The sequence below is a fragment of the Lissotriton vulgaris genome, chromosome 8, assembly GCF_964263255.1.
Source record: "Lissotriton vulgaris chromosome 8, aLisVul1.2, whole genome shotgun sequence".
NCBI lineage: Eukaryota > Metazoa > Chordata > Amphibia > Caudata > Salamandridae > Lissotriton > Lissotriton vulgaris.
This window is the reverse complement of record NC_141696.1, coordinates 156,800,209-156,824,859: the sequence shown is the minus strand read 5'-3', so window position 1 is coordinate 156,824,859 and position 24,651 is coordinate 156,800,209. Positions and strand designations below refer to the sequence as shown.

Here is a 24,651-nt window from a genome sequence, read left to right as displayed (position 1 = left end):
CTCAAGTTGACAATTATGCAATCTCCTTCGAGATCCTTTGTGTTATGACCCAGACATGCCACTCTCCTACCACCAAGTATCTCTGAGTTCACACCCGGCGGTAATCTCCTATTCTTACTAAGCCAGAAAATAACTTTATTTTCTAGCTCTCTGTCTGATTCCTGGTAATCGGGATTAATTTCCGGTACCCCTGTTAGAATAATGGTCAAGGGCATAGATTCCGGGGGAAGATTTACACGAGGAAGCCTCTTTCTTGGGTTATCTTTGCCCTGGGATACAATGGTCGAAGAATGTTTAGCCCCCTGTTTTAAATTTTGTCCCTGTTTGACAGCATCCGCCCTATCTACCTCACTAGCTTGGGCCTTTTTACTTACAACGCCTTTTTCTCCGGCAGTTGATTGGATATTTTGAACCACCGGGGTTACATTTATCACCGGATGAACAACTTTTGGAGGATTTACTATTTCTGAGGATATGGTCGGGACGGGTCTGACATCCTATCTATTTAAGCTCTTAGTTAGGACATCAAGTTTTAAAGAATTCCCTTCCGTTGATGGCTCTATTTGTTCTAGTTTTTCCTGGATTAATTTCATTCGATTAATCAGGGGTAATATTAAAGATCTTACTAAAACTTCCATTTTACCAAGAAGATCCTCATTAGGAGAACTGTGTTAGTTACAGGGCCAACTTGGATGGGAGACTGAGCTACAGCCTGTGGGGGCTCCCTCGAGGTTTGCATTTTTTGTAGATCTTTTGCCACCACCTAGGCTCTTACCACCCCTTTCTTATTTTTTCTTCCCTGCTTAGGGGTTACAGTCATATTTAATCCCCCCGGTAACTGATCATATTCTGTCCGAGGAGCAGGGGGTGGGGGTGTTGGTGTAGATGTTCTATGACTCAGATCACTAGAGGGTTGAGTAAGCAAAGTGGAACCCAACATAGAGCCGATACTGGGGCCCTCCAACCCCTCCTCCCGTGGACAGGCAATTGGGCTAGTATCCACCAGAACAGGCGAACCATTTCGCTGAGCTGGTGTTAAAGCGGGTTCAATCGTACCTAAAGAAGAACGCTTGCCAGTTGAGATGTCTATTGACAAGCGTTTTTCGGCAAAGGCTATTTCTTTCTCTAAAATACCAGTGGCCCGTTTAAAGAACTGGTCCAGAGTCCCTGTGACCATACCAGCATTAGTATTCACCGTAACAATTCTATTTTTCCCAGATCGTAAAGCCATGGTCACAAAACAACAGTTACCAATTGGCACTAGAAATGTATTCTCACAAAATATGAACTACTCTGACACAATAAATGACAGAACTTTTCAAGTCAAAAGGTCAAAGAGTCAAAGAGTCAAAAGGTGTAGCCCAGCCCGGCGCACGCCCGTGCGCGTCCCGCGTGCTCGGGTTAGCTTCCAGTAAAATAGGTGACGGTGAGGGAGGGGCGGGAAGAGGACCAGCTGCGGCCGATCAACGCCGCTCAGCAAGCTGGTCCTCGCAGTCCCGTAGCTAGCCTGTGGGTGGGTGTCCGGCACCAAAGTTCAGCGCTGCAGCAGTTCTCCACGTTTTAAAGGCGGCACTCCCTTGGCAAACAAAGAACAAGAAACGAGCGGCTCCCGCGGAGCGGGGGGCGCGAGAGGTGGGCGAAGAACGCAAAGATTTGCTCCAATGAAGATCAGCACTCCAGGGGCAGAGCAACACACCCCAACAAGGTTAAGTCAGCACAATCCACCAGGTAGGGTCTCCGCAGCAATTTTATTCTGCAGGGAGGGTGGGAAGAGGACCAGCTGCAGCCGACCAACGCCGCTCAGCAAGCTGGTCCTCGCAGTCCCGTAGCTAGCCTGTGGGTGGGTGTCCGGCACCAAAGTTCAGCGCTGCAGCAGTTCTCCACGTTTTAAAGGTAGCACTCCCTTGGCAAAGAAAGAACAAGAAACGAGCAGCACCCGCCGAGCGGGGGCCGCGAGAGGTGGGCGAAGTACGCAAAGATTTGCTCCAATGAAGATCAGCACTCCGGGGCCACAGCAACACACCCCAACAAGGTTAAGTCAGCACAATCTATTCTATTCATCTATGCAGTCTTTAGGCCAAATGCCTTCTATTACCTGCTTTTCTTATGAAAATAAAGGTTTTCTTGTGTGACACTATTTCAGTGTATGTTTTCTATTACAGTATTCATGTGTAATACTACTGTTTATGCAAGAAAAACCTATGTAATTTCGGCATGTTGCCCTATTGGAAATATGTTAGGCTGCATATTTATGGTTATTATATACATGTATATATATATGTTGTTGTAGTGCTAGGCACTTTATGGTCAAGCATACACATATATGTATATTTCTATATGCTCCAGGATCCTGCACATGGGCGGGGATTATTCAGTGCTTATGACTATTGAGGAGTATCCCCTGGAAGAGAACTACCTGTGTCCTGCAGAGCGGCCTGTAGGCATTTGGCATAAATTGCCTATTTGTCCTACAAGTCTAATTGCTGTTTTGCTGGGTAGTTCTAGTTATGCAATGGTACTAGCTGATAAATATTTTAAATTGTCAGAGCAAAGAATGGTTGGAAGGTCATTGCAAAAGTGGCAACTGAATTGTTAGAGGATTGTTTTTGCAAGGGATAGAGTTAGGCAATGAATTTTAGGTAGTAGAAAAAGTAATAGGAAGTTATTTTTCGTTTTAAGAAAGTAGGAATTAAGCCTAAGAGTGTGGCCATATCTGATCTTGGGGGAAACAGTCTGGCAGAATGAATTAAAAGAGTTGTGATAAAATCTACACCACTGGTAATAAAGCCTGTCTTACTTTGCATGTACCTATGCAATCTTGTATGTCCTACCAGACTAATCCAAGGGAGTGGTGTGCTTTAAAGTGAGAGACAATAAGCTTTTTTCGAGCCATTTCCATTACGATTGAGAGGACCTGTGAAGTGCAGGTTTGGTCACGATTATGTGGCACATGAAAGGTTGAAAAATATCAGGAAGTGCTGAAACCTTGTAGCTAGCAAAGAAATAGTTTGAGGAAGAACACTCATTTGGAGGTGATATCACTATGGAGTGAAAAAGAAAAAAAACACAGGAGGAGGGGAAGGAATTTTATAGTTGGTTTGATCGCAAAGAGGTGGTAGAGGTATTCTATACCTGGTAGAGGTACGCTATACCCTGGTTTGACTAACGGGCCAAGGTGACCCATTTCCAAGTAGAAAACCCATAAAAATTCACAACAAAACGACTAGAAGGGAGAGATGCAAGAGCTATGCATGACAAGAACAGCACAAGACAACCCTCCACTACTTTCACAACACAGGCTCATAACACTGTTAGCAGGAGCCGTAACATTCACATTTCACACCCAATTCTTCACAGGTAAAAGAATGACTTTCCCATTTTTTAAGAAAATACCCATGTGAGCACATCATGTCCTAAGGTTGGCTGTGTTAATCATTCCAAATAAAATATACAAGAATTAATATTAAAGCTTCCACCATGCGACAAAAACAGGATACCACGGTAGATACGTATATTTTAGTTCACATTTCACTGCCTGTGTTCTCCAAATCTACAAACAGATTTAACAGTTCTATTCCAATCTCTGAAAAGACAAAGAATATATTACTTTTCCATATGCAAACATATGTTTAAGGTAACTAATAAGACGGATGCACTGCTGCAGTCAGATTGTTTTGACTACCAGAAAGCCCTTCCATTTCATCCATTAATTTCACAATAACTTTGGACAAGCAGTTACCAGTCAACAAAGTTCAATTTAATTCTGTAGGATAAAATTTGTTGCCACAATGACTTTACCTGTTCTGCATCATATCACAGTCTAAACATTTAAGGATCAGGTCTCCTGGGTACTCATTTGGTATTTGTAAAGAACAACTAAAAAGACTGAAGAGCTTTAATATTGCTTGGGACTTTATTTTGAACAGGGTTAATGTTGCCCATTACACTATATGGAACGGTTTCATTCTATCACACCAAAAGATACTTTTCGGAACCAGTGTCAAAGCATTGGGGACTTTAGTCGACACCGGAAACAAAGTCACCTGGCTTTAATATAGGCTCTATTCAAATAATTTTATGAATTGTATTCTTTTTGTATTCATGTGCTTCTAATTTCAACAAAACATATGTTTTTCATTGGGTGTACTTCAGTGATTTTACTGTACACCAAACGACATTGGTAAGATACACACATGGATTAAAACATTCTACTTTATGCTTCTGTAAGTCAATTTCTGTAGGACACAAAAATGGCAACATTTTATTGTACCTTTAAATGTTAATAAGATAGACAAATATATTTGCTGCAACTTAAAGGAGCTGGGTGTTACATATGACACTACGTTAAAATGTACGGCAGAGCAGCTGGATATTAAAGCTAGGTGCTCAACAAGACAGAAAGGAGAAGGTTTTTACATAATTATTTATTTTGAACGGTTGACTAAATGAATAGAAAGCAATGTGAATATGGTTAGACCGGTGAAAAGAGTGGATTCAAGCCATGCAGCACGTGTAAATGCACATATAATTACGGTGGGGGTACTAAGCCATATTCTGAATAAAGGAGTACAACATTAGTAACAGTCCCCACCTATCTGATTACACAATGAATCTAGTCACTGCTTAATCAAGGCTTATGAAGATTGATTTACAGAATCTTGCATCAACTTAATCTTTTTTCTCCAGTACATATATGAAAGTATTTAAAGACCTGCACCATTGTAACAGTAGAAGCTTTAAAAGTGGTAGGGACCTTCACTGATATTCATTTAATATGTTGATGATGTCCAAGATAGAAGTAAGAATACCATAGTGTTATGGTCCTCATCAGGATGATCAAAAAGCTTTTTTTTAAATTAAGAAATGAGTAGGTGAATGAGAAGAAACTGTAGTAGGTTGAGAAAGGGAGTGAGGGTGAATCAGTCGGGGCCAATGGTTGCTGAACGGCCTGTGACTTGCAGCAGGCTCTGTCCCTAGTTCGTGATCTCTTCTGTTCAGGGATATAGAGCTCCACCCCCTGCTCTTTGATCCTTGTCAGGTAGATGAAGGCGCATTTATTGCATAACTTTGAGGCATGCCTGGAGTCTGAGCACCAAAGGCTGTGGTTTTGTGACAGACATCTGTTTCTTGCAGACATGGCACAGCTTGAATCCGGTCATTGTTTGGGAGACATTGCTACTGGCACACTTTCTAACCGCCTGAAAACTGCCAAAATTGGTAGCAGGGCGGGGCGGATCTAGGTATAGAAAGAAAGCAACTTATGTCAGCATAGAAGGGTGGTGCAAAAACGCTGCTCGGCTCCACCACTTCTGGGGCAGTATGAAATCACGAAACCACACAGCGCCACCTATTAGCAAACGGGAGCATTGCTGAGAAAATTCTCTGAATCCAGCCAGGTGCCTGGGGATACTCATAAGGAGAGGAAACTATGGTTAAAAGCATACATTAAAATAGCGTGTAAAAAAGATTTTTAACAATTGTATAATGGTATTTAGTGACTTCTCACCATTTAACCATTAATATCAGTGGGGTTACCAAGTACGTGTACAGAAGCTGGGGCATAATGCGATAAACGAACAATAGTTCTGCTACCACTACCGTTAGGAATTTTTTGATAATAAAATTCCTGTATTTGACCCATTCAATGAGAAAATAAAGATTTACAAAGGACTCCCCATTAACTTAAATAATCATACATAAACAATTCAAATAATTCATATGTATTAAAGACATAGTATGTACACACAAAACACAAATATATTTCACAATCAATACAAAAAACAATACAAATACAGTGTATAAATGATTACATATATAAATCACAACACATTGAAATACACAAGAAATAATAATCACATATTAAAATTATATTGGTATTTTGGTTCCTCGCACCTACCCCCAGATTCCCACCCCCTCCTCTACCCAGCCCTTTCCTTCCCCCAACCAAGCCTTTCCACATGCTTTCAGAGACACAATGAGGAAGGAGGAAGGAAGTGTAACAAATAAAAAGATAAACATTGTATTTTCTTTCAAAAAATTAAATAAAACAAACTGGCCATCTGTTTTTAAGCATTTTCATAGACAAAGAGGCAATACTGAAAGCACTTACTCTCTTTCTTTCTCCATCAGCTTATCATTAATATTATCTTTGATAGCAGATCTTGAGCCCTTGTGAATAATGGGGTACCTGAGTGGCACTTGCAGGAAGAAGGATATCATTGAGACAAGATGAGCAGTATAGCCCAAGGCAACTGCAATGCTCCCATCATCCTTTGCTGCAAATAAGACATGAATATACTTTAATGTAAATTACTATTTAACACTGGTCATTCATAGGAATCAATATAGCAAAGTAATGATAACTCTGTTTCCAGCACCCTGAAACCATTCAGTGCTAGTTGAGAAAATGATTCCTAATGAAATCAATCGAATCGACTCAGTATTTCTCAGCCTGGCAGGAGTATGTATTGAGGCAACCACGCAGGACCCTCAAGGAAGATTCTGGCCATTGCTTTCTATAATGACACATTTGGTGACTTGAAGAATGCATCAATCCCAAATTCACTTTCTAATTGAAGACAGGGTATAGCTTTTGGACATGCCATGAAATCCAGAACTGAAGTCAACAGTCATTAGCTCCTAATTTGGAGGAGGAAGTAACTCTTTGCCTCTGAAGAATGAGCTCCAACTCGATTGCCACCGCACTTAAAAAGTAAATGTCATCCTACAGGTCAAAGTTACTTTTGTAGTAACTCTGGTACTCCAATTCTGCTCTTTCGTATTATTAGCTTGTGGGTATCCATGCCACCTAGAGTTTGGACCGGAAATCAAGTCTCTAGCTGTGTAATAATACAGAGCATTTGCAGGTCCTTACTGTGTATGATAGTGCCCTTCACACATGAAACAAATGCATACAAACAAGTATAAAAAGATTTCACCAGCTCCTTTTAAATAAATAAATAATAATAAATTGTCAACCAGTATTTCCTTTTGGACTAATGGCATAAAGGTTGTCAGCAGTGTGTTGATAATGTGAAAGAGTCTACAGTCTTAGAGTAACAGAGTGTCCATAAAGGTAATTTCATTCTACTCTTACATCCTGGCTTTTGTGGCTTTCACCTCCATCAGCAACCAACCTCTTTATATCCTCCTTATGTTACATCAACTACTTATGACATTTGCTAATTCATTTGTATAGGATATACTGCCTTACTTTCATCCAAAGCTATCTCTTAGGAGAGTCCAGTGCTACTTTGCTGCAGGCAAATTGTCATAACAAAATGAGAGGACGATCCCGATGTTTTCTGACATAGAAATATATAGGTTGATTATGTTCAACCACACTAATGCTGATACACTAGAGTCTTTAAGGTGAGTTCCTGAGTAAACCCTCCCTGGTAAGTGGTTACCATACCCCCTTGCCCAGCAACAGGTCACTAGGCAATCAAGCATTCTAACAGGGTACTCCGGGCCAGGATTTAGAGATTGGTGTTGTGCACTGCCGCAAAAACTGATGGTCCACCCATTCTATTTAGAGTCGAGTGACCGGTCACCTTCTGATGGAAAGGCCCAACAGACGTGGGCTGATGGTGGACGTACATCAGACCTTATGACCAATTTACAGCAGATGTTCTGATGCACTTTTTCCTCTAGACAGCCAGTAAAAGTTTGGCATTCCCAAACACAAAAATAATGACTCCTAACCAAAAGAAAAAAAATGAATACTTCCACATCCTAATAGAAAACTCTTATTGTTTCATGGTATTAATTTTTTCATTTACATAAACTCTGGCTTTGATAGTTTGTTTTTCTAAAACAAAAAAAGTCTGCTCAGCAGCTGCACAAAACATCATGGCCACTAAGAAATTAGTCTGCTTTGGCACTGGAGGTTACCCTGGAGTCAAGGAGAACAGGGAGGTACATTGTCCCAGCACCTTGCGACAGACCCTCTGCTGCTCCGAGGTCAGAGTGGGAGAGAGATTCACTTCATCCACTGACCCATCATGTTCCTTGGCAGACAGGTCATGAAGAGGCTCACTCTCCTCTTCCATTCGTTCATCTATCGCCAGGAGCACTGTCACTTCAGACCTCTCAAAGTGAGGTTTGAGGCGGTTCACATGCAGGACCCTGAAAGGGTTCCTGGGAGTTTGCAAGTTGACCAAGTGGGTCACTTCACTCTTGCGCTCCACCACCTCAAATAGACCAGTCTACTTGTCTTGGAGCGGATAAGGCTCCACTGGTGTCATCACCCACACTTTTTGGCCAGGCTGAAACTCAACCAGAGTTGTATTCTTCTCGTACCATTGTTTCATCAACTCCTGGCTGGCTTCCAAATTCGCATGAGCGATTTTTCCTGAAGAGTAGATTCTGGTTCCTGAAGGCCAACATGTAGCTGAACACATATTGCGGGGTTTTACCAGGAGTTTTCTCCCAGGCCTCCTTTACCAGACTCAGAGGTCCTCTCACAGGGTGCCCATACAGTAATTCAAAGGTACTGAACCCTAAGGATTTCTGCGGTACCCCCCTGTAGGCAAACAGGCATAGCAGGAATACGTCCCACTTACAAAACCCTTTGTTTGGCGTTCAAAATCCTTAAAACTGCCTCTCCCCCATGCTAAGTTCCCTCCTCACATCGTACGTTCCCCAACGTACGCTGCGTTCAGAAGGACAGAACCTGGCAGTAGTACCGCGCTCCAAACTGGCAAGAATGGGCGGTAGGTAATTTAGACACCTTGCCGCAAGACTTTGGAATGGACTCCCCATCCATATTCAAAAAATGGAAGAACTTCTACCTTTCAGGAAAGCGATAAAAACCCACCTGTTCTGCTAATGTACAGCCACCTCACTGTGACAGAAGTAACACTCTTTACTGACACACTTCTTACCGCAAGCGCCGGGACGCCCCTTGGCTGGGGCAGCTGTGCGCGGTACAAGTTCATTTAACATTAACATTAACGTCTCATGTGTTCTGGAAGACCCTCTATCATGCCTTTCAGGGTTCAGTAGAATCTTTCAACCAACTTATTTCCTTGGAAATGGTAAGGAGTGGTGAATTTATAAATTACACCGCACTCCTCCCACAATTACGTCATATACCTAGATATGAAGTTGTTACCCGGGTCAGAGACCACCTCTTTGGGGAACCCCACAAAGGAGAAGATTCCCATCAATGCATGGTTCACCACAGGGGCAGTAATTGTCCTGAGAGGGACAGCTTCCGTGTGGCATGGTCCACCAATACCAAGATAAACTTGTTGCCTAAGGCTGTCTTGGGTTCCAGTGGCCCCAAAATGTCAATGCCCATCCTCTCGAAAGCAGTGCTCACTACAGGAAAGGGTTGGAGGGGAGCCTTACACTTACCTCCACTTTCGCCATTCGCCTGGTAAGTCTGACCAGATCTACAATGTGTGCACACGTGCCTTTACATTTGGGCCCAGTAAAAGTGGGCGACAAGCCTGCGATAGGTCTTGTTGCACCCCAAATATCCTGCAAAAAGGCACATCATTAGCCAGACCCAGTAGGAAGGTTCTGTAGCACACAGGCTGCCCCGGGCTCAGCAACCTTAGGCTCACTATATAGGAGACCATTCTCCCAATAAATTAGATGTGATCCAGACTGACCACCTGCTGCCTGATCTGCAGCCTGCTGCCACAAACCAACAAGAGTGGGGCACTCCATCTGCGCCTTGGAAAACTCCTCCCTGGAGGGGCATCCTTCCTGCAGCCAATGCAGCTCAGGCAGGTCTCCCAGTTTGGCCACTTGTTCCCTTGTAGGTTCCAGGGCATCCCCCGAAGGGTCTGCCTCCTCTTGGACTGTGGGAACTTCTGGGGCAGGTTTCCCATGCCCATGCCCCTTCTCTTTCTGGCAGGCACCTGGGCCACAGTTTCAGGCTCCAGATCACCCGGTCCACTCAGGCAGACCCATCATCTTTAAATGAGCCTGGCGCTCCACCTCCTTTCAAGGGGAGCTCTCCAGGTCATTGCCAAGCAGTCAACAGGCATGGACGGACTTACGACCATCAAGGAACCGGAGACCACCCGCCACTCAAAGGGAACCTGTACCACCTTACACAGGTGCTCATAGATATCTGCAGCAACTACAGGGTGAAGTACATTTAGGATGACCTGCTCCTCAGACACCTATGACGCCAGACAGATGTCACACTGGCTCCTGTGTCTCTCAGAGCTTCCACCCTCCTACCATGGACGGTCACCCACTGCAGGTACTTTTTAGTGTTATCCGCCAGGCAGGTTTCCTGGACCATCTCTCTATCCCCTAATGAAATAAGGGTCTTCACAGCTGGCTCCCCACCCTCACTAGGAACCAACTCCACCCCCAGCACTACACTAACTAACCATGGTGACTGTGCACCAGTGGGTGCTGGTGGTGCCTTGTGGCACTTATAATCATTCTGCATGTGAACTTCCTGAACACATGCATAACACTTGCGGGGACCCTAGTTGTCTGACCTATCCTTAGGGGGCCATGGTTTCTTGGGGCTGGGAATTATTAACCTGGGAACAATTTTGGGGCCCTTTAGAGAACTCCTTTTGGTTACCCTTGTCCCCCCTCACTCTTCTACAAAATAGTGTTAAAAATGTAACCTCAGCCCGTGACTTTCTCTTCTGCCCGAAGAACGAAGCAGTCTGTGTAAAACTATTGAACTATTTTACGGAGTTCTGTATATATATATCTTTTAAAATATGCTCTTAATTGGGCTGTTAACCTCCGTGTCCGTTACCCTTTTAAGAAGTATTAATATTTTCTCCTTTTTCAGAATGTACTTTGCACAGTTACTGGCTGCTATTTATTGCTCTTTGCACGGTTAGGATTCGTTGTGTTCATCTCTCACTTTTTTCTCTTGTTGCGAAACTTAAAAAACAATTAAAGCGGGACATTGGTCCCTACTTTGCACATGAACTTGTTGCTACGGAATTGCTTTTTGCACAGATTAGGATATGCACTGTTACTTCTTTTTTCTTGCTGCTAATTTTAAACTGAATTCTCTGTCGAAGCTGGATTTTGGATTATATTTTACACATGAACTGGTTGCTACTTATTGCTTTTTGCACTCTCTGGGATATGTTTTGTTATTGAAAACCTTCTGCTGTTAATCCCAAACCAGATCTTCTGCCAAAGCGGCTATGTGTTGCTACCTAAATGCTTGGAAAATCCTAACGATCACTGACGTGATGCATATTAGGTCTCTCTGGCCTCTGTTCTTGCCTATGAGCTAAATGGTATTATTATTGAAAACCCAAGTTATTTCGCCTACTAGGGTAGATGTCAACATCTATTAATATTATGTAAGGGAAAATCTAGACCTGCAATATAGACTTTTGAAAATTTATGATGGTCCGAGAAATACGTTTTTTCTAATGTTTTATTTTATTTATGTAATAATTTGTATGCATTTTACAGTGGACCTCATTGGAGTTCCAAATCTTTAATAAATATTGAATTGAATAGTGTTATTCAGCAGGCAGGTTTCCTGAGCCATTTCTCTATCCCTTAGTGAAATAAGGGTCTTCACAGCTGGCTCCCCACCCTCACTAGGAACCAACTCCTCAAACAGCACTACAGTAAGAAACCCTGGTGACTGTGCACCAGTGGGTGCTTGTGGTGCCTTGGGGCACTTAGGATCATTCTGCATGTGACCCTCCTGAACACATGCATAACACTTGCGGGGACCCCGGTTGTCTGGCCTATCCTTAGGGGGCCATGGTTTCATAGAACTGGGGGGCTTGGAATCCTTAACCTGGGAACAATTTTGGGGCTCTTTAGAGAACTTCTTTTGGTTACCATTGTCCCCACCCCCACTTTTCTGCTAGGAACCCTGTGCACATTTGGCTGGGTTTCCCACATATCACATGTGGACCCTGGTACTCGTCCAGCGGTCCGCCTCCTAAGCAAGCTTCCTGGGGTCAGTCCGCTTACTATACATCAGATGCTGGCGCAGCTCTGAAACACAAATACTACTCAAGTGCTCCCAATGAATCCGATTGTACAACCCCTAGTAATCAGTTACCTTGATGCCCTTTATACTACCATCCAAAGTTCTGTGGATTTAGGCTTCTTGAAAGACCTAAACTTTTCCAGTCACTGCTCATGTGTGAGCCCATACGGGAGGCATAAATTCTCCTTCATATTGGGATACGTCAGAGCACCCGCCTCCAGCAAAGGCGTCAGGATGTTCCTCCCACTGACCTCAAAGTGTCTCCACAGGCACGCCCCAAATTCTTCTCGGGGACCTCATTCATAGGCTAAGCTGCCTCATAAGATGCAAACCAAGAATAAATATCCTCCCCCTTCTGGAAATTCTGCCCTAGGTATTTGGGAATGTATACCTTACCCTCCTGCATTGGCTGTACGCTGCCACTATTTGTACTAGTTCCGCCTGTTTGGCCTTGATGTCCAGCTCTCTCATGCTCAAGTCATGTGCCAAAAGCATTTTCTTTTCCTCCAAGGCACTATCATTCTTGATCTCCTCTGCCTTTGCCTGGAGCCTCATGACCTTCAACTCATGAGCCCTGGCCCTTCACCTTTCCTCCATTTTCTCTGGAGCCAAATTCCTGGTAGAACTATTGCTGCCAGCCACAGAGGGTGCTCTCGGAATAGGGAAATCCTGAGATCTGAAGACGCATTCTGGCCGACCCCCCTCCACATCTGCATCGTCTGTCTCCCCAGCGTCTCTGGCCTCCCACCAGGCACTAAAGGCCTTCTGCAGTTCCTCTTTCCTAGACGTGCTTTTAATGGGGCATCCAAAGTGTTTGCTCAATTGCTTGAGCTGCTCTATTTTGTAGGTATGCAACATTTTAATGCTAAACTCCAATGCTGCTTCCTCTGCTGGTTTACCATTTATAGACATCGTGCGTGAATACTTCAAGGGTCAGATCAAAAATAGAACCAAAAATAAAACAGTATGTGGTTGCATAGTGGTCTGCACTAAACTAGTGACGTACACCAATCACTGTGGGTCAAGTACAAATACAAGTTCAAATCCTCACTGCTGACTACCAATGTTAGAAATGAAGGTCTCTAGTTGGCAGAATAGGTACATTTGTCAAAATAGGGACCCTTGCTTCTAGTCAGGATAAGGGGGATACACACTTTAGATAACCCCTGCTCACCCCCTTGGTAGCTCGGAACGAGCAGACTTATCCTTAATGCAACGTGTGCAGTATTTGTACTCATAACACACAGTAAAACAGGGCCAAATGGACACCACACCAGTTTAGAAAAACAGAGTATCTTTATCTAAACTCAACAAGACCAAAGCAACAATCACCCAACAGTTCTTGCAAAAATAAAGCTTGTAGAAAACAAATAGATCCACCTGGGGATATTACGACGTTGTGACAGCAATAAATCCAAAGTATGGCACCGACAGCGAGTGGCACAGAGTCACACGGACCCGCAAACAAACAGTACTTTGGAAACTAAGTATATGACGATGCATGGAGGTGAGGTGTCTGTGCTGAGGTAGAATTCCTGGCTGCTACAGGGGAGGCAAGGTGTCGTGTTTGCAAGGAGGCCATGTGTCGAGTCCAGGACAGGGAAAGTCGGTTGCGTTTGCGGTGAAGCGTTGGTTCCGGTGATGGTGTGAAGTCAGCGAGTTTGTGGAGTCACCCTTGGCGGTTATTGGTGCCGCGATAACAGGATGCAGGTGCTGGCGGAGTCGGTGTTGGCGATTGCGTTGGGAAATGCTAATAGCAGCAGGCATTGGCAGGCATCGAAGCTGCGGTGCAGGCCAGGAGGTACGTTGCGCACTTCATGAGCGGTGCCACTGGCATCGGTGCAGATCGCGACATCACAGCGGCGTCACCGACGGCATTGTAGGCAGGTTTCTTACTTCTCTTAAGTTGCTTAAAGCTCCCAACAGCAAGAACAACCTCCAGAGAACCCAAACTAATCTTGAGGCCAGCACACACAGGCCCTTGGAGATTCTTCTTCAAGAAGGTTCACAGAAAAGTTCCAGGTTTTTTCCTCCCCTTGGCAGAAGCAGCAACTGCAGGCCAACCCCACACAGCAAAGGGGCAGTACTCCTCCTCACAGCTCTCCTCCTAGGCAAGATTCCTCTTGACTCCAGAAGTGATCTAAAGTTCTGGGGTTTAAGGTCACTACTAATATACCATTTTGTATTTGTTCTTCTTTGTGCAAGAGTCTCTGAGCCCAGTCCAAGTCAGTTCTGTCCTCACTGGTGCAGTATGACCATGGGTGTGGAGACAGCATTGTGCAAGGGAGACGGACCCTATTCAGGGGCAAGGAAAACTCCTCCCACTACTCCAAATGCAGCCAAGAGCCATTCAGATCAGCTCTGAGTCATCCAGGAAGACCCCCCACCCAGTGGCTGTCTACAGTGAATGCACATCCCCAGCCCCTGCCACTCCAAAACCAGTCAATCCACAACCCTGCAGAGGCACACAAAATGGTTAAGCAAGAAAACGCCTACTTTCCAAAAGAGGCATTTTAAAACACACAATTTTAAAAAAAGACCGTCTTTACTAAAAGATGTGTTATTAAATTCTGAGTTCTGAGGGCCTAAACGTTATTTCTCCATCTTGTCCCAATGGGAAGTTATACTTATAAGATGTTACAATGTATCTTCTTTCTATCCTATTGGACAGATAGCTTTCCAATAGTGAAAAAACTAAATTGGCAGGTTTTTCTCTATCAGGACATGTCACACAAGCAAGTACATGCCCTGCCTTTCACATTCACTGCACCCTGCCAAGGGGTATACCTTGGGCCTACCACAGGTGGGCCTTACATGTAAGAAAAGGGAAAGTTAGTACCAATAATCTGGCATAGTTGAAGAGCTGTAATGTTTGCAATGGCGCACCTACTGTAATGTTGAAATATATAAATGCCAAAAAAAAGATTTGACAAAAAAAAAAGAAAAGGGAAAGTTAGGGCCTGGCAAGCGGGTGCACATGCCAGGTCGACATGGCAGTTTTAAAACTGCACACAGACACTACAGTGGCAGGTCTGAGATACCTTTTCAGGGCTACTCAGGGGTGGCACAATCAGTGCTGCAGGCCCACTAGTACCATTTAATTTACAGGCCCTGGCACACTCAGTGCACTTTACAGGGGACTTACCAGTAAATAAACTATGCCAATCAGGAAGAACCAATTGTAATAACAATTTACACAGGGAGCACGGATCAGCAGGGGCAAAGTGCCTAAAGCATCCAAGCCAGCAAAAACAAAATATAGCACAGCATCAAAAATACAGGAGGTAGAGGCAAAAAGTCAGGGGACAACGACGCCAAAGATGCCAAGTCTAACATGCCTCAATTGCTAAACCGTTTGATTCAGAGATAGAGAATTTTGATACAATAGACTGCATCATTGATGGCTTAACAAGTTATGCACAAGATATACCCATTAACACAGAATTATGAACATTTACAACACTGGTAGTAGTATGATCCCAGCTAGCACAATTAGAATCAATATCATGGGTAGGTCTGCTACATCTGGTGAATGACCTAAGGCAGTAGAAGTGGGGAGGTAGAGCTTATGTAAATGATTCAAACCAGTCTATGTACAAGACTTTCCCTTGAGGGTGTGGGCAACCAGAGGTAGAATGTTGGTATTTGTGTTGTTATGAGTAGGTCTATATGCTGTTCCCACACACGTAAAAGAAGTGATGAAGGATTTTTGTTTTGATCTGCAATTTCGGTGGTTCCTGATGGGCTCTGCTTCAAAGATCTGCAAAGTCAAATCTGGCAGGTGTTGTCAAGAGGCGAAAGTACTAAGAATAAGCCCTTAGCAAAATCTTTTGAGTCTAGCTGGTCAATAAAAGGGAATGCATGCCTTCTCCCTTCAGTAAGAAGTATATGGAGATCATGTTTCCTCTGTGAATATGTACTATTTTACTGAGTAACATCTTTTGAAGGGCTTTGAGAACTAATTCCACTGCATAAAACTAACTAAATGTGCTACAATGCCTTCTACAGTATTGATTTTTTTGGCACATATTTTTGCTTTCTGTACATCAGGGAGGCCTCTTACAAAAGGTCTGCATAGTAATTATTTATTTATTTAATGACTGATGTTTGTACTGTGTTCTGGACGTCAATAGCACATGCTCTTCCAAAAACCCAGTCATCTGTGATTGACTTATTCCGTAAGTGCACATATTTATACGCTAGCTCCGGGCCCCAATGCAGTTTAGAATACCATCATTGCCAAAAGATGTATCTCTTTTCTCAATGTCAGATTTCTTAACACATGGTAAATAGGGCTAAACCTCTAAATAGCCTAAATACGATGGGACAGTCTTTTGACCACATTAAATCCTTGATGCTCAAAAAAGTGAATTCTTGATGCTGATTATGAAATCTAGACTAAGCAACAACGAAGCTATCTCCAAATTATGATCTTCCATTTCTGCACTGAATTCCCTTTCGCCAGTAAATGCTTGAAGTATGGATAAACATCGAATAAACTGGTTATGATGATGTGCACCAACCACTCCTTGAAATTAAGTAAATACTCTGGGTGCTTGGTCACATAGCAAAAAACCTCATATTTCCGACAGACTGGATGCATCAATTATGTAACGAATATGCTACTTACCAGTATGCATCTGTTCTTGGCATTTAGGGCTGCTGACATTCATATCTGTGCATAGATCGCCGCCTAGTGTTGGGTCCGGATGATTGCACATTGTTGTCCTGGAAGAGTCTTCAAAGTATCACGAGATAGGTGGCTCCTCCCCTGGACTACAGTGCGCATGGGCATCCACTCCATCCTCAGATTGTTTTTAGCCATTGTGGCAAAGATGGGGTGTAACACCGTAAGTGATGACCATGTTAAGAGTAATTTTCGAGTGCTGCAGCCGCTACAGGCGCCGGGGAGGAGGGCGGGCGATATGAATGTCAGCAGCCCTACATGCCAAGATCAGATGCATACTGGTAAGTAGCATATTCGGTTTGAGGCATGTGGGCTGCTGAATTCATATCTGTGCATAGCATACATAGCAGTCCCTCCATTAGCGGCGGCTGCCTGTGCCAGCTGCAGCAGTTTGAAAAAGTGTTTTTAGAACAGCCTGCCCTACAGCTGCCTGCTGTTCGGAGTGCACATCTACACAGTAGTGTTTAGTAAATGTGTGTGTGTGGTAGACCATGTGGCTGCTCTACATATGTCTTCTAAAGGAATATTTCCAAGGAAAGCCATGGAGGCCTCCAACTTTCGCGTGGAGTGGGCCCGTTAGGGAACCGTTAATGTGCGCTTGGCTTTTTGATAGCAAATCTGAATGCACTTAACGATCCACCTGGCTATACCTGCTTTGGACATGGGGTTGCCTTTGTGTTGTGGCGAAAAGGCAACAGTTGTTTTGTTTTCCGAAAATCTTTGGTCCTATCTATGTAGTACATTAAAGCTCTTTTGACGTCTAGTGTGTGGAGCATTCTCTCCGCCACTGACTCAGGATTTTGGAAGAACACAGGCAGTTCTATAGTCTGATTGATATGGAACTGTGAAACCACTTTAGGAAGAAACTTAGGGTTAGTGTGAAGCACCACCCTGTTGGAGTGAATCTGTATGAATGGCTCTAGGATAGTTAGTGCCTGGAGTTCACTAACGCATCGCAGCGATGTGATCGCTATCAAGAAAGCCACTTTCCACGTCAAGAACTGAATCTCGCATGAGTGTAGAGGCTCAAAAGGTGGACCCATCAGTCTGGTGAGGGCCACATTTAGGTTCCATTCAGGAGCTGGTGGAGTCCGGGGAGGAATGACTCTGAGTCCCTCCAGAAAAGCTTTAATGGCAGGCACTCTGAAAAGTGAGAGATGCTGCCTGTTTTGTAGATAAGCTGCTATTGCGGACAAATGTATACGAATCGAAGCATAGGCCAGATTGCATTTGTATAGATGTAACAGATAAATGATGTTGTGAGTAGGTGCGTCTAGCGGGTTGATGTTGTGGTCTGCACAATAAATGACAAACCGCTTCCATTTTGCAGCATAACATGCTTTCTTGCCTCTCTTATGATATCCATACAGCCGGGAGGCAAGTTGAGGTAGCCAAATTCTAAGACCTCAGGAGCCAGATCGCCAGGTTGAGCTTTGCGGATCTGGATGTTGAATGTCGCCATGGCTCTGCGTCAAAAGCCTGGGTGTGAGGTGCAGCCTTTGATGCGGTACCACGGATAGTTCTAGAAACGTGGAGTACCATGGTTAGCGTGCCCACGTCGGAGCAACCAGGATGAGTGTCATCGAGTGTTGCTTCAGCTTGCGTGCCACCAGTGGTATTAGAGGTGCTGGGGGAAAAACGTACGCAAATATGCCTGACCAGTTCATCCATATCGCATTGCCCTGCGACTGTGGGTGTGGCAACCAGGCGGCAAAGCTTTGGCATTTGGCGTTTTCCTTTGTGGCGAACAGGTCTATCTCTGGATGACCCCACTGCTGGCAGTACGGGTGGAGTACTGATGGATGTATCTCCCACTCGTGCATTTGGTGGCTGTACCTGCTGAGCAGGTCCGCCATCTGATTGTCCTTGCCCGGGAGGTGTTCCGCCATGAGGAAGATGTTCCTCTGAATGGCCCACTTCCACATGCTCTGAGCCAGATGAGACAACTGTGGAGAGTGTGTACCTCCCTGCTTCTGAATGTAGTACATGGCCGTATTGTTGTCCGTCCGGATCAACACGACCTTGTTGAACAGATGTACTTTGAATGCTTTCATCGCCATGAAGATAGCCATCAGTTCTAGAAGGTTGATGTGCATCTTCTTTTGCTGCGTTGTCCATAGTCCCTGCACTGTGTAGTGGAGTACATGAGCTCCCCATCCCTGGAGAGATGCGTCCGTTGTCAGAATAATCTGTGGCACAGGCTCCTGGAACGGTCGGCCGTTGCAAAGGTTTTGTGGATTCCACCAATGCAGAGAGTTGTATGCACGACCGGTCACCAACACTAGGTCTTTCAACTGCCCGTGAGCCTGATTCCACTGACGTGCTAAGCACTCCTGAAGCGGACGCATATGTAGTCTCGCGTGTGGGACTATGAAGATGCAGGAGGCCATCATGCCTATCAACTGCACGAACACTCGTGCCGGAAGCGAGTGTTGCGGTCTGAATTTCTGTATCAGTAATTGAATGCTGTTGATCCTCACTGAATTTGGCTGTGCTTTGGCTGCCAGAGTATCTATTGTCGCGCCCAGATACTGCCGTACGTGGGCGGGCTGAAGGTGGGATTTTGGATAATTCAGTGAGAATCCCAGATCGTGAAGAAGGTGAATGGTGTGGGACATGTGGGCGGCACACTGCTCGGCCGACTTTGCTTGGATAAGCGAGTAGTCCAGATAAGGGTAGACGTGAACGTTTTGTCTCCGTAGGTGTGCAGCCACTGTCGCCAGGCACTTTGTAAACACCCTGGGTGCAGTCGTCACTCCGAAAGGGAGGACCTTGAATTGATAATGCTGATTCTGAATGGTGAACCTGAGGTATTTTCTGTGTGACGGGTGTAGCGGAATATGGAAATATGCATCCTTCAGATCTAATGTTGTGAGGAAATCTCCCTGACTGAGTAACTGTAGAACCTGCTGCAATGTTAGCATGTGAAAGTGTTCTGATAGAATGTACTGGTTTAGGGGTCTGAGGTCCAGTATGGGTCTGAGGGACCAGTCCTTTTTTGAGATCAAGAAGTACAGCGAGTACACTCCTGTACCTCTTTCTTCCACAGGCACGAGCTCTATTGCTCCTTTTTGCAGCATGACGACTACCTCCTGCTGCAATAAGTGCAAATGCTCTGTGGACATAGGACGGTGTCTTGGGGGTATGTTGGGTGGAGTGGATGTTAACTCCAGACAATAACCGTACTGGATAAGCTTCCTCACCCACCTGTCTGTAGTGATGGATTTCCAGACTGGCATGAACCGTTGTAGTCTCCCCCCGACCGGTGTGGTATGGTCGGGGGCAGTGACAAGGCGTCACTGTTTGTTAGTGGCGGAGGATCGGGAGCTGTTGTTTCCACGACCTCTGCCCTTGGCGCTGTTTCCACAAGAGCCACCTCTACTTTGTTTGGTGTAGGTGGTTTGTGCGCCTCCTTTACTGTACTGTGTTTGCTGTTACAGCTGGCCTCTGGAAACTCCTCTATTGTTTGAGCGACGAAAAGAACCACCCCTGAACTGCTGCGACTGTAGAGCCCCCATAGACTTTGCAGTCTGTGTCCTTTTTGATCTTTTCCAAGGTGGCGTCCACCTCTGGTCCAAATAAGTGATCAGGGTTTACAGGCTGATTTAGTATGGTGGTTTGTATCTCTGGCTTGAAACCGGAGATTCTCAGCCAGGCATGTCGCCGTAACATCACACTTGTGTTAATGGCTCTGGCCGCGGTGTCTGCTGCGCCCAGTGCACACTTGATAGATGCATTTGATATAAGCTTCCCTTCCTGTAGGAGCATCTGTGCTGCCTCCTTATATTCATCTGGCAAGTGTTGTAACAGGGTCTCAAGTGTATAGTAATGGGCCCTGTCATATCTGGCTAAGAGTGCCTGAGTAGGAAATGCGCCAGATATTGGCCGCTTGAGCTGCCACCCTTTTCCCTGATGCTTCTAGCACTTTAGATTCTTTGTCAGGGGGAGGAGCATCACCCGTTGTTTGTGAGTTTGCCCTCTTCCGGGCATTGGAAACAACCAGAGAGTCCAACGGCAACTGTCCCTTGATGTAGGTAGGGTCCCCAGGCGCCGATTTTTACTTTTTCTCAATTCTGGGGTTTATCACCCTGGCCCTCGTGATCTCTTAAAAATGTCCCCAGCATGTTTTAAGACACCCTTTAGCATTGGCAGAGTCTTGACAGTTCTCTCTGAGGTGGAGAAGGTGTCAAACAAAAAATCCACTTCAATAGGGTCAGCATGGAGCTGGACATCATGATTTTTGGCGGCTCTTTCAATAAGTGCATTAAACGCTGCCGAGTCTTCAGTAGGCGAGGTTTTTACGGCATACACATGACTGTCTGGGGCAGTGTGTGGATCTCCTGGGTCAGCAGCGTCTGCCCAGGGTTCATTGTGATCCTCAGGATCAGTGTCTATAGGATAATTGTACTCCTCATTGTCACCTTCCCCTGTCTCCACATCCGAGTAAGTGGGCGAGATAGGAGCAGTGTCTTGGCCATGTGGTGATATAGGTTCGACAAGAAGGGGTGATATAGTCGAATCCTTCTTCTTTTTCAATGGAATTTTATATGACTTCATAGGCTGTTCCGGGGCGATCTTTCGTTTGTAAATCGAAAGTCTACCCGTGTCTGCGTCGATGAATTGTTTCGACTGCTCTTCAAGGGGAGGCTGTCGATGCTTCGTGACCATTTCCGCAGTTGTGGGCTTCGGCCCCGTGGACACCTTCTTGGACGCTTCGACAGCCGTCTTAGGGGCGAAGGCCTTAGGTACCACTTTCGGCGGCAGCGTGAACTGGATGGGCGCCGATGATTTTTTAGGTTTACTGGAAGGCTTCGATGGTGGAGTATCCTTCGGTCCGACAGTCGAATCCTTTTCCTTAATGCGTTTCAGCGATTCCGACACCTGCTTCGAAAAGGAGGCGGACGGCTGCGTCGACTCGACGGGTTCCTTCGAGCAACCGCCAGGCGTGGACTCGAGGTTCGTACCGCTGTTAGCCTTGTCTGGTCGACGCGTAGGATCGAGAACCTTCTGAGCTCCGAGTCCTTTGTCTGTGTCAACGGCCTTCGGCGCCGATTTTTTTGGGTCGACGTCCTTGACCAGTTTTCTGGGTGTCCCAGTCTTCGGCTCGACACCCTTTAGCGACCTCACCGGGTCGATAACACCTTTATGCTTCGTCGGTGCCGATAGTTCAGAGGACTTCGATCCGACCAAAGAAATACGCACTTTTGGTTTCGATTTTGCCTCCAGTGCTTTCGGTTGCGTAGACACCGATGCTTTCTCTTTCGGTTTCGATCGGCCAACCCGTGGCTCCTTAGAAATGTCTGAAGCCGGGCCTTGAGGCGAGGCTGCAGAACCAAGTGTACGATCTCGGGTAAGGCCATGTGGCGATCCCTCGACCTGAGCCTTAAGTGTCTCGGACCCCGTACCAACGGTCGGACCTAACTCCTCGCTCGAGCTATCTTCCACTGCCCCAAAGGCCACTTCGTCGTCTCCTACCTCGTTGACGACGTCTTCATTATCGACCATTTCAATATCAGCGTCGTAACTGGAGTCGATCTCCGATGCAGGATCAGACAGGTTCTCTCGAACTTCCTGCTCGACTCCCTCATCCTCCTCGGTATCGAAAATGTTCACCGGGTCAGATGCCGTCTGCTGGGCCTCCTTGCGTGCTGCGCGTCGAAGTCGAATCGTCTTCTTGGAGCGGAAACGAGAACAAGCCATACAGCTGGCTTCATCGTGATCCGGAGACAGGCACTTGTTGCACACCGGGTGGACGTCGATGTGAGGATATTTAGAATTACACACGGGACCTCTCTTGAACGGGCTCCGTTCCATGATGGTACGTCGATAAGGCCTCTGGCGTCGACCGGGCCTTCAGTGCCGAAAAGCCACGCGGCTCCTCTGGATGTCCGGCTCGGGAACGGAGCTGGAACAAGAACTGGGCACCGATCGCAAGACAATACCGACGATAACTAAAGGCCTTTTGGCCAAAAGGAAAGTTTTTTATCGATTCCGAACTTGAGTTAACAAATATGCATCCAAACCCAATGGCGGAAAAAAACTATCTGAGGATGGAGTGGATGCCTATGCGCACTGTATTCCAGGGGAGGAGCCACCTATCTCGTGATACTTCGAAGACTCTTCCAGGACAACAATGTGCAATCATCCGGACCCAACACTAGGCGGCGATCTATGCACAGATATGAATTCAGCAGCCCACATGCCTCGAACATAGTGATCTTTCACCTCCAGTTTCACCATAAGATGCTCCTTCTGCAATTGTGAAATCAACTCTTATGGGATCTTCACTTAAGGTCTAAAGTCCTCACATGTTTATTCAGAAGGTGCAGGTCCAGAATAGGTCTCAATAATAGCTCCTTCTTCGTTGTTAACAAGTTAACTAAATATGCCCTGGGAGCAATGGCTAATAACGATTCACACGGCGACGGCCATGCTCAGGCCTGGAAGACAGCCATAGAGCAGGCCATTTGGGTTGTGATACGAGTCCCATTATGGATATAACCAAAGGAAACTGCCCTACATTGATGAATTCCAACGTCAGCAGGCGAGATACTAGTTAACTAACATAGTTGAACATTCGCAATAAGTCAAAATACATTCCTGGAACATTGCTGGCATACCCAGTAAAATGGGCTATGAGAATTGGGTCACCTTCATACATAATTATGATATTATTTTCTTCCAGGAAACCTGGGCCACTGTTGACTTTATCCTGGATGGATGTGTTTCCTATACAGTTCCAGCGATTCCATTCCCTTCTGGCAGGGCTAGGATGGAATTAACCGATTTACAAAAGGGGGTGGTGATGAACAGAGTGTCTGAATTGAGCAGACCACTCTTACCCAGTCCAAAGATCAGGGCTTGATCCATCACCGTTATTTATCTCACTGCCCCATCCCAGCTCAGAATCTGGCTATATGCAAATCAGTCTGTCCCTGGCCCAGTGCATCATGGGAACAGGGCAGACTAAACTACCAAGCCAATTCTTTACCAGAAAGGAGACAAGCTACCGGGGACCGGTTTCTGGCATTTCAGCCTCTTCGGCCCAGCTTGCTTGAATCCTGATGGAGCAGTGAGAAAGGGACTCATGTCTGAGCATACCCTGCCACACCTATAGTGGCCAAAATCGATTTACAAAAGGGGGTGGTGATGAACAGAGTGTCTGAATTGAGCAGACCACTCTTACCCAGTCCAAAGATCAGGGCTTGATCCATCACCGTTATTTATCTCACTGCCCCATCCCAGCTCAGAATCTGGCTATATGCAAATCAGTCTGTCCCTGGCCCAGTGCATCATGGGAACAGGGCAGACTAAACTACCAAGCCAATTCTTTACCAGAAAGGAGACAAGCTACCGGGGACCGGTTTCTGGCATTTCAGCCTCTTCGGCCCAGCTTGCTTGAATCCTGATGGAGCAGTGAGAAAGGGACTCATGTCTGAGCATACCCTGCCACACCTATAGTGGCCAAAATCGATTTACAAAAGGGGGTGGTGATGAACAGAGTGTCTGAATTGAGCAGACCACTCTTACCCAGTCCAAAGATCAGGGCTTGATCCATCACCGTTATTTATCTCACTGCCCCATCCCAGCTCAGAATCTGGCTATATGCAAATCAGTCTGTCCCTGGCCCAGTGCATCATGGGAACAGGGCAGACTAAACTACCAAGCCAATTCTTTACCAGAAAGGAGACAAGCTACCGGTTCTGAAACTGGGATGGTGCAGTGAGCTAAAAAACGGTGTTGGATCTAGCCCTGATCTCTTGACTGGGTGAGAGCTTTCTGCTTAATTCAGAGACTCTGTCCTTCACCACCCCTTGTTGAAAATAGGATGGAATTAACAGCATTGTTTAGACTAACCTTACCATGTAAAGTTAGCCAAATCTGCACTGAGAGCACTTTAATTCAAGCTTTTTATCTAACTGGCCTAACGGTCCACTTATTGTTTTTATTAAGTTTTATAATCGTAACGCTGGATCTGATTTTAGTGTTGACATTAAATTAATTGCTC

At 45.5% G+C, this 24,651-nt stretch overlaps 1 protein-coding gene across 1 annotated transcript in view; it reads right to left on the bottom strand.

Moving 5' to 3' along the window:
* Positions 1–24,651, bottom strand: part of UVRAG (UV radiation resistance associated) — a 356,076-nt gene that overhangs the window by 114,545 nt on the left and 216,880 nt on the right. The window contains exon 12 of the mRNA XM_086933865.1: positions 6,110–6,275. Coding sequence (XP_086789991.1) covers positions 6,110–6,275 — 166 coding nt within the window. The remainder of the gene's footprint in view (positions 1–6,109; positions 6,276–24,651) is intronic.